This window comes from Anarrhichthys ocellatus, unplaced genomic scaffold (genome assembly GCF_004355925.1).
Source record: "Anarrhichthys ocellatus isolate YVR2014 unplaced genomic scaffold, GSC_Weel_1.0 scaffold28, whole genome shotgun sequence".
NCBI classification, from domain to species: domain Eukaryota; kingdom Metazoa; phylum Chordata; class Actinopteri; order Perciformes; family Anarhichadidae; genus Anarrhichthys; species Anarrhichthys ocellatus.
The window spans coordinates 3,589,835-3,600,823 of NW_022280058.1; the positions used below are offsets into that span (position 1 = coordinate 3,589,835).

The 10,989-nt window shown below is 41.4% G+C and overlaps 1 protein-coding gene across 7 annotated transcripts in view; it reads left to right on the forward strand.

Moving 5' to 3' along the window:
• The first annotated feature begins 37 nt into the window (after positions 1-37).
• Positions 38-10,989, forward strand: part of lrba (LPS-responsive vesicle trafficking, beach and anchor containing) — a 146,706-nt gene continuing 135,754 nt past the window's right edge. For 5 of the 7 annotated variants that reach the window (XM_031863002.1, XM_031863006.1, XM_031863005.1 and 2 more), the window contains exons 1-14: positions 39-1,000; positions 1,651-1,848; positions 3,178-3,311; positions 3,806-3,914; positions 4,339-4,491; positions 4,886-5,054; positions 5,397-5,476; positions 6,186-6,248; positions 6,831-6,928; positions 7,206-7,298; positions 7,768-7,876; positions 8,264-8,345; positions 10,481-10,604; positions 10,725-10,917. In XM_031863002.1, the coding sequence (XP_031718862.1) occupies positions 674-1,000; positions 1,651-1,848; positions 3,178-3,311; positions 3,806-3,914; positions 4,339-4,491; positions 4,886-5,054; positions 5,397-5,476; positions 6,186-6,248; positions 6,831-6,928; positions 7,206-7,298; positions 7,768-7,876; positions 8,264-8,345; positions 10,481-10,604; positions 10,725-10,917 (1,932 nt within the window). In that variant the 5' untranslated portion in view covers positions 39-673. Of the gene's footprint in view, positions 1,001-1,650; positions 1,849-3,177; positions 3,312-3,805; positions 3,915-4,338; positions 4,492-4,885; positions 5,055-5,396; positions 5,477-6,185; positions 6,249-6,830; positions 6,929-7,205; positions 7,299-7,767; positions 7,877-8,263; positions 8,346-10,480; positions 10,605-10,724; positions 10,918-10,989 lie in introns of all 7 variants that reach the window. The other 2 variants (XM_031863004.1, XM_031863003.1) reach the window with 1 other exon arrangement.

The window sequence follows — 10,989 nt, forward strand, 5'->3', positions numbered from 1 at the left end:
GCATATTTCCCGACGCCGAACTGTTCCTTTTGATGTCGGCCATTTCTATGGATGAGTGTGTTCTGTGTGAAGCTTGCGAACCTCAAAAATGACTGCATGAAACCTCTGGCGGGCTTTTATTTTTACAATTCCACCTGCTGCTAGATCAGTGTTTGTCATGTGGGTGCAAGGTGCAGATGTTTCTGTCAAATATCAATTTCAGAACCAGATATTGCTGCAGGAGCGTGTACCAAAAACTGAAAAGCAAACCTCGCTCTCGGATATATCTAATCTGAGTCTTTTTCTGTCAGAGGGCTTGTGGGGGTGAAACCATTCTTTTCATCTTTTAGCATGAATAGTACAGCACTACATATACACACCCTGCTCCTCTCACACGTCACCATATGAACTCTGTCACAGTCTCCAGGATTGCTTTCTGTCATGCTGTGTTGTGAGACTCTTAAATCACATTTAGTTAGGAATGAAAACGCCTCCGCAGTGCAGTTTAATCCTCTGGATGTGTCAGTGTGTCCGAAAGCAAATTAGCATCTTGATTGAGATGTGGCCTCCTCATTCTCAACACTTCTGCTTACACATCACTGACCATAACCAGAGGAAGATGGAACATTATCATGTTAGCCACAGTATGCTTATAGTTTGAGGCTGTGTGTTGCCAATTATAGCAAGTGTTGACATGAATATGTCTTATCCCTCTGTTCTTTCTGGCTACTTTTGGTCTTTTTTTATCCTTACCTCCTGTCTTAATTCCTCACTACCTTCCTTCCTTCCACCCTGCCTCGCTTCATCTTTAATTGTCTATTTCTGTGTTTTTTTTGTTCCTTTCTTCCTACCTCCAACATCCTTCCTGCTGCAGACGTTTGACAAGTGTTTCCTGGGATCTTCTGAGACAGCAGATGCCAACCGTGTGTTCTGCGGCCAGATGGGAGCAGTGTACCTGTTTGGAGAGGCTCTCAGCGCTGCTCAGATCCTGGCCATCTATCAGCTGGGACCCGGTTACCAGGTTGGAAGCCATAAAACCCGAGATGTCTGTACGATAGAGACATACGTCAATTTACACAGTCAAATGATTCATTATATAGATCAAAATTACTTTTATAAAGCTGAAATCTGTATTTGTTTTATATACTGTATATGGAGGAGCATTTTAAAACGATAAAAGGATACCTTAATGGTTGGATAAGCTTTCCATTGTCTAATGAGACGTATTGATAAGATGTCATGTAACACCTGGCAATAGATTATATACGTTTGATGCAGGACTCCATCAGCAGTAAAGTGAGATGACGTATGCTCTGCCATATTTGCTGTAGTTTAAGGGCAACAACATATCGAAAGTCACGCAGCCTTAAATGTAAGCACGGTATTTTAAACTGTAATTGAAATGTTTTTATTTAATTTTTGAACTTTTAGAGCAAGTATATGCAAAAACACAAACAATAGACAACTATACACAGGCCGCCATACAATAGAGATGCAATGCAAAAACAAATTAAGGTTGCCAGAGGAGCAAATACTTGACACGTGTGGGAGAATTTGATAATGTCAAAATGAGAATACTAGTTAGTTTGTCTTTTTAATGTGTCATGACTGCATTATGTTCTCCTCCACTAAATGTCTCCCGCTTTCCTTCATCTACTTCCTTCTCTCCAGGGCACATTCAAGTACAAAGCAGAGAGTGACTTACTGTTTGCGGAGCATCATAAGACCTTGCTGTACGACGGCAAGCTATCTTCTTGTATTTCCTTCGCTTATAACCCTCGAGCCACAGATGCCCAGCTCTGCCTTGAGTCCTCCCCCAAGGACAACGCCTCCATTTTCGTCCACTCACCCCATGCACTCATGCTGCAGGTAATCATGCCTTTGTCGTAGCACTTGGTTGTATAGCAATTGATAGTAATTCATCTTGGAGTTGGAGTTGATATTACTAGGATTGACGCTTTTTGAAAATTGAACCTGAAGTCACCATGCTGACATTAAAGCAATGCCGGTGCAAATTCATTCGCCACCTGTACGCGTGCTCCTTTCCTCCCATTGTTCCATATGTACCACTCTTTACTTTTTTTTTTTTTTTTTTCTCCCCCTCCTTTGCGATAATGAAAGAGGCCCAGTTGGCATCTTTTCATTTTAATAGTCTCATTAGGGCAGAGGTGCAAAAGTGTTGAGCTAGCCAGACTGCTGCAGCTGCTGAAAAGTGCCATCCTGTTTTTTTTGACTGTGGAATTAGAGACTGAGGGTTTAGCTTATTTAGTTTACAAGTAGTTGTGCATTTCTCCTGTTAGATGTAGGTGGTGAACTTTGTGGAAATTTTCCATATGCTGCTTACAAATACACACACACACACACACACACACACACACACACACACACAACTATGTCTTTTCTGTAGCACTAATTGAGTTTTCTCTCATGCCCTCTCATCAAAGAACATTATTTGTGAGGGAGACGCACAACATATGCTTTCTCCACCACACAAACGTGCATGCTAACACACACACACACACAACTAAATGCCTGACCCTGACCGTACCTAAACCTTATTCTGACCCGAACATTAATACCAAGTCTGAACGCTCAAACAGGCTTTTGAAGGACTCCAAAGTGAGTACTGGCCAAAATATCCTTGCTTCACAAAGATAGCTGTACAATTGTCCACACACACACACACACACACACACACACACACACACACACACAGTGTGAAATATGAATGAATATGTGACCTATATTTTCAGCTTTGCTATGCCATGCTCAAAAATTCCAATCCTATAGAGAGGAAAATGTTTTTCCAAGCCTCTGTTGATGTCGCAACATAAAACAACAAGGACGCCAACTGACGCACCAGACTGCTAAACATTTAAAGCAAAAGAAAATCTTCCTACAAATGAAAACAAAACATTGTGATTTACCCTTTCAAGCATTGAGCATGTCTTTTGGCAATGGTTTGAGGACTGATTAGTGGTCAAAGATTCAAAAGGTCCATTGCAATTCGTGCCCGTTAGGGTAAAAAGCAGACTGTAGCGGCATGAAAAAAAGAATCACCGTTTGATTTGATTTTCACTGTGCAACTACTTGCAACTACTTTCAAATATGTCAACAAGATGGAACTAATTTAGTGCACGAAACTGTGATCATCAGAGCAAATATCTGTGTTGCCCACTTGTGTGTTTGTTCCTGTAGGATGTGAAGGCCGTGGTGACTCACTCAGTCCAGAGTGGCATACACTCTATCGGAGGCGTGCAGGTCCTCTTCCCTCTGTTTGCACAGCTGGATTATTGCCAGCCTTCCAGCCAAGAGCTGGACACCTCTGTCTGGTAACCACACACACATACACACACAAATACACTGTATGAAACATGTTGTTTTTTAAATTGTATCCTTCACCATCTCAGGATTTCATATTATGCATCAAGCCATGTGATATGCATGTAATAAACTCAGTATTATATTCGATTTATTACCGATGGCTTTTCAGGTAACACTACCGTCTGTCAACAATGATCAAATAGAGACCAACAGTAAGATTTTAAAAGCCGTTGCAAATTAGGTTTTGATGTAATGCCGAGCTTGGAAGTCGTGAGGCCATCTCTCTTATGAATTTGCAACGTTGTTGTATGCGCTGCCCTCAAGGTGATGCAACTAGAATCTGTCCTAACGCATTGGGGACACGAGACCCTCATTCAATCACGTTTCATGCACGATATGCCCTTCACAGTCAGGGCTTCGTCAGCAGCTTCCATAGATTATTGTCACTGTCTAACTCAATATCTCTCTCTCTCTGTCTCCGTCTGTCTGTGGGCCCTCTTAGCTGCACTTTGCTATCCTTTGTGATGGAGCTCTTGAAGAACTCAGTGGCTATGCAAGAGCAGGTCCTGGCCTGCAAAGGCTTCCTCGTCATTGGCTACACTCTGGAGAAGGTGAGACAAACACAAATGGGCTCAGCTGGCTCAGAAATACACGAGAGAGCCATCCTCCCGTACCAGTAGATGCACGTAATGAACACGGTGCAGTACTACAGTGATCTGGATTCCCTTAACGCCACAAACACACTAACACAGGCACACACCCACACCAACGCTTAATACGAGACAGACTTTGTTTTCCCTCAGCTGTATTTGGAGGTCACAGCTGGCTTGTGTACTTGTTAGGCAGAAGAGGAGCTCCTCCTCAGCTTTCTCTGCATGTGTCCTTTCCCTCTCCTTTTTGTGTTGCACCTCATTCACCCCTTCTCTGCTCTCCACGCCTTTTGACTCCTCACTGACAAATCACCCTCTCCTTTTTTTGTCTCTCCCCCCCCCTCCTATTGTGGCACTTTCTGTCCCCACCCTGTCTGTTCTCCAGTCTTCCAAGGTGCATGTGACGCGGCCTGTCCTGGACATTGTGCTGGCCTTTTCCAGATACCTTAGCAACTTGCAGAATGGCATCTTGCTGCTCAAGCAGCTGTGTGACCACATTCTGTTCAACCCTGCCATCTGGATCCATGCCCCTGCCAAGGTAATATGAATATATATATATACACACACACACAGCAGCACATTCTTATGCATTTGGTAATGTTTGTAGAGATGGAGATATACACATGTAGATAGGACACACGCATATCGGTTACAACATCCAGACGTGCGCACTCGCACAGACCTGCACTGTCGTCATCGCCCTCTCTTGCTCTGTATGGTCTTGTCCTACATTTTATTTTCAGTGTTTCAGAGTTCAGCTCAGATTTCAAGGTTTTCCCTCAACCTGTGACTCAGTGATTGCTATTTAAGTGAGAATGGCTTGTCTACAACCCTGAGGGGTTTAGAGGCTAGGACACACTAAAAACCAAATGATTCCACTCAAACTATCAAGTGTGTGTGTGTGTGTTCATACGTGCTTTTATCTTTTGCAGGTGCAACTGAGTCTCTACACTTACCTAGCAACAGAGTTCATCAGCACAGTGACCATCTACAACACCATCCGCAGGGTGGGCACTGTACTTCAGGTCATGCACACCATGAAATACTACTACTGGGTCATCAACCCCCAGGACCGCAGTGGAGTCGTGCCCAAAGGCCTCGGTGAGGATGCACTCTAAATGCTAAAATATACTCTAATGTTGTGCAGTAATTATCCACTACTGATGTACTGTGCTCTCTTTTCTGGCTTCCTTTCAAATATATGTACAGATCATACATGTAAAGGTAGATTTCACATGTACACACAATTAAGGACGCACACCTATAAACGCACTGTGAACACTCACACTTCTATCACTGCCCTTCAATTGATAAATCAACTTGGCTTTTAAAAGAAACAATAGATTGAGCATGATGATTTCTTGCCTCGTCCTCGTGAATCGTGCTAAGTTACTCATTAACCAGCTACTTTCAACAGCCATTGTTTGCCGTTTGGGTTTTCAGATGGTCCAAGGCCGAACCAGAAGGAGATCCATTCTTTGCGAGCCTTTCTGTTGTTGTTTGTCAAGCAGCTCATAATGAAGGTACGTTCATGTTGCCAAAACCCCAAAACCCAGTATCAACAACCAAAATAGACTTGAGTCACTTGAGGAATCTGGCACATTTGAATGCCGATATCACGTGTAGTAATGGTACTAGTGGCAGATTTATGTGTCTATTTATGTTGTTGCTCTCTGATTGCGGTGGAGTTGTAGCACTTAATATGCTGAAGAGCAAACTAGCTGCTGCTTTAAACAAGTGTAGTTAACGCTTAGTCAACCCACAATGCTCCTTAGATGTCAGCTTGGTGATTCAAGAATTTTTTTTTTTTTTGATGGGTTATTATAATGGTATGATGTGAGAATAGATATTGCTTGGAGGTTTTGTGTATAGTGCCATTGTTGTATTCCTTATTTAGTTTTATGTCATCTCGTCATTTTAGAGTGAAATGAGCAATGAATGTATTTCCGTCTTTGGTCAAGTTGTCATTAGTTGGGATTGTTTTTTTTGTTTTTTTTTCTTGTGTGTGAAATGTCTTTGCAAAGCACAGTCCATCCTAAAAATACAGTCATTTTATTAGGATATCTGGTCATATTTACAAATACTGTGATGGATTTAATATCCCGTTTGTCCCAAGTTTTTTCAGTGGGCCCCATGTGCTAATGTCTACATGTACTATCTGGTGTAGGGGCGTGAAACACAGAGAACCCTAGAGAAACAATTATGATCTGATCTGTGCAATTATATTTCTAGGACCACGGAGTGAAGGAAGATGAGCTACAGAGTATCCTCAACTACCTCCTTACCATGCATGAGGTAGGCGTGTGCACTACTGTTCATGCAGCACTGACCAGCAGAGCCCTCGCCAGCAGATGGCAACATAACTCCACTGTACTGAGTCCTCTCAGCGTATGAAATGCAGAGCAAAAGCAGACAATTCCTGTTGCTAAAGGCAGCATCACTGTTCCTTGTTAGTTTTCCATGTCTGCCAGTTAGACGTCCTGACAGACGTGATTTTGTTTACAGTGGAGTGATGCATAACAAATGAATCAGTCAGTAATGCGGTGAACCTTGTAAGAATTCAGGGTGATTACAACATTGCCTGGAAAAGCCACCGACATGGTGCAGCCCTTCATTTTATAGAGCGCATATTGTAATTCTTTAGTTGAGATGCTTGTGATGTAATCCAGTATTTCTGCTGGACTTTTTTTCTACCTTTCCTTCTGACATTATTGCTGCTACTGATGCCACTAAACATCACAGGAATAACTAACCCTTATAATTTAAGATGTCCTGATGAAAGCCCACTGACTTCAGCTGCACTAGATGCAGTATTTTTCACACTGCTTCATGTTTACATCATAAATAGCCTCGAGTCCTTTCTTCTCTCTCCCTCAGGATGACAATCTCATGGATGTACTGCAATTGTTGGTGGCTCTGATGTCTGAACATCCTGGGTCCATGGTGCAGGCCTTCGACCAGCGCAACGGGATTCGGTAAAGATCACCGTTTGTGTTATTTGCTGATGTACTCAGAGTTTTCTGTTTTTGCTCAAAGTGTAATGTTTAAATTTGTTGTTTCCTAGTGTTTTATGCAAGTCTTTAGATTGTTCTGTTTTTAAAAAAACGGATTCATTTTATTTAGAGAAATTTTGTCAAGGAATTCCACAAGTGTGTTAAGTGTTTTTTTTTTTTTTTGTGTTTTTTTTTTATTTGATTTAAATTATATATAATTTGATAATTTACTATTTGATTTAATTTGCTTCCTCCACAGTGTGATTTACAAGCTTCTGGCCTCAAAAAGTGAAGGAATAAGAGTGCAGACCCTCAAAGTGATGGGCTACTTTCTGAAATACTTGCCACCAAAGTAAGTACAGTCACAAGCTAACTGTACAGAATGGTAGTTTGGGGGCACCCAGGGAGCTTCAGCGGCTTGAATCCGGCCTCTTGCTGCAAGTCGTCCACTATCTCTCCCCTTTCCAGTATATATCCGTCTTCTCTATAATAAAGGCAAAATGACCAAAAACTATATTTTAAGAGAGTTGTAGTTTGGAAAATTTCTGTTCAGTCTGAATTAGAAATTTCAGAGATTCTCTTTTTCATTTCCTCCATGTCAAATGTCAGCTGGAGCTCAGCTGATTTATACAGCTACAGATGTCAACCGCTGCAATAATCTGACTCATCAGAAATTCCTTGTTCCTGTCGTTTCTGAAAATCTATGGCATCTTATGGCATTTTTAATATAATTTAATATAACGTTTGAGATAAAAAAAGGCATTGCTTTTCTGATACTGATATTTACTGACTGACCTTTGACCTCCTAATATCCCGTTCAGGAGGAAACCCGAGGTCATGCTGGGTCACGGCCTTTTCTCGCTGCTCACCGAGCGCCTGATGCTCCACTCCGGCCAGTTCACCATGACGACCTACAACGTGCTCTTCGAGGTGAGTCCTCAGCAAATGTACACACTCCAGGCCTCGGCATTCACAACTGAAATGATCTTCATAGACGTACAATAATAACCTCCGTGTTCAACTGCATGCAAATATTTACTTTGTTGCCTTTTTAAGTAATCTTGTCTTTTTCTAACTTTCATTTTTTTTTTTTTTTAAATTTCATTATTCAACCTGACAATTTAATGAGTTAGCTGAAATATAAATTGTGTGGCTGACCACCTGCAGAAACCTAATTTGACTATTATTCATCCGTGTACTATGTGAAAGTGAAACGTACACATAGCTTTCTGTATCCATAGTGTGGTTTGTGTCTCTGTTATTGTTAAGACCGATGTGGATATTTATGACTTGAATCCCCTCTGTGTCCCCCGGTAGATTCTTACAGAGCAGATCTGCACTCAAGTGATCCATAAACAGCATCCGGACCCCGACTCCACTGTGAAGATTCTCAACCCACGTAAGTGCCTCCTCTGCGCCGCACTACTCTCCTAAATCATCCGCTGCAGCGTACCCTCTACATACCTATTGCTCCATACTGCACTAGAGGATATTCCCCACGGAGCTGTGCAATCGCTATATACAGTCAAACAAATGAACGACATAAATTTTGCAGCCAGAGGGTACTTTCATACAACTGAACCTCAGATGTCACGCATAATCCCGAGCACGAGGATGGTGCGAACACTTTGTGTGACAAATACTCACACATCTGCTGGTTTTATGGGAAGTCGGTATCATGTTTTGTGGGGATTGATTTGCATATAAAGAGTGATATATGTAAAGTAATTATGATGGAATTTAATTCAGTGTGAGAAAATATTATGTTTATGTCTGCATTTAATACATTTAATCAATTATTTAATTGCATTGAAGGAAATCTAGAGTTTGTTACATTTGCTTAAATCATATAACGTTAATACAGTATTTATATGTACTTTGTGGAGTAAATATTTAATGTTTCAATATTTTATTAGTTCATTTAAAAAAAAAAAAAAAAAAAAATCTTACCGTAAAACTGATCACGTTACTATTTTATAGTATTATTTTGTGATTAAAATATGTTATTTATCATATAAGTAAACATAGATTTAGTAATATTATTTAAATTTACAATTTGTGTTTACAAATGCACACATACTCTGCATTTGTATGTATTACTATATACCTGCACATAACCAATCTGCATATTTATTTCTGATATTTTTTTTTCTATCAGTGCATCATTACTAGTAGACGGTGCATGCACATTTTTTCATATGCTGCAAGATAATGAGCTGAGACAGCGACTCCGGGCTTTGATCAGTGCTCCCACCTGATATTTTCAGGGCATTACTTACCTCCAATTTCACGTCGACTCACAAAATCTTTGATATGTTGAAATGTTAAGTATTCATTTCAGCTAAGAAAAGCAAACGTATCCCCCTTCTCTTCTATACTGGTGCTTCCACACATACGGGCACCTTTGTGCACACACTTGCAAAACAACTTTAATCAGTTTGAAATCCAAGCACTCGTTATAATCACAACCAAGGTTTACTTCCAACCAGCCTTAATCTGACAAGGTCCTGCTGTAGTCACACATTGATTATCTTAAGCCTTTGTTGTGTTAAAAACTCTCCGACCCAACCATCCTAGACAGGCGGTATATATCATAGAAACCTTGTATGGGTTTGTACACATGAGCACAGAACAGAGCGGTGGTCTGTTTCTCCTTTGCCGTGCATTCTCTTGATTTAATCTGCGACAAACTCCCAAAATGGCCCCCTGATTGCAGTCTTTAGTAACGTCAGAGCCAATCAAACAAACCGAGGAAGTACCGTTTCCCTCAAATTAACTCGAGGGAAGAGAACCAAGAGCAAATGGAAAAAAGAAGGGAATACGCCATCCCTCCATCCTCATTCCCGGTACATGCTGGGGTAATTTTCTGGCGGTAAAGGTTCAGCGACTCATAATTTGAGTGACTAAGGCGTAGAAACAACACAGCAGTCTGCCGGGGCAAGGGGGCATCGGTTAGCGCCAAGGTCTGAAGACACAAGTGAAATCCGAGCCCCGGCGTCTCTCCACTCAAAGTAAATGGACACTGACATTGTCTAGATAATTCATCTAAACAGTCAGTCTCTTTGGTTTAACCGAAGCCAAGCCTTCCAGAAGGGCCCGCAACTCTGGCTTTCTCGTTTGAAACAATACCAAAACCATTACAGTGTGATAAAGATCAATGGACTGGACTCTTTTTCTTTTCATTGTGCGCTGTTCTGTTTTTCTTACCACAGGCAGAGATTTTCAGGTGTATTACAGGGAGCTAAGATAGTTTGTGACACAATGATTTGCACATGTTGAGACCAATGTTTGATTTAGTTGTTGATTTGTGCATTTTCATTTCCAAGTAGAAGGCTGATGTTTCCAAATCCAAACTTTTAATATCTTAATCCTTACTCCAGTATAATGTTTTTTTTGTTTTTTACAAAATGAACAACGCATGAAAATACTTCTTATTCTGTTCAGAACGTATGTCTGTTTTCCTTACAACATTTACTCTTCATTTTTTGTTAAACTCAATCCTTTAACGGATTATGTTTCTGTTAATATTTCTAGAAATTCTGAAGATAATAGCTGCTCTGCTGAAGACCTCTCCCCCGTCCCCCGAGAGCATGGAGGTGCGCAAGGTCTTTCTGTCAGACATGATCAAACTGTTCAATAACAGCCGAGAGAACCGCAGGTAAGAATTCCTACACTTCACAAGACGGAGAACTACATCTACACACCGGTCCACGCACTATTTGCGCGCCAGTGGGATTCAGCACTACATATTCCCCGTATGTATATTTTTTTGTTTCAGGAGCCTGCTGCAGTGCTCGGTGTGGCAGGAGTGGATGCTCTCTCTGTGCTTCATCAACCCGCAAAACAGCGAGGAGCAGAAAATCACAGAGATGGTGTACGCTATCTTCCGCATCCTGCTTTACCACGCCATCAAATATGAGTGGGGCGGCTGGCGCGTCTGGGTGGACACCCTGTCCATCACCCACTCCAAGGTCGGAGCACTCATTATATATATACACACACACACACACACACACACACACACACACACACACACACACACA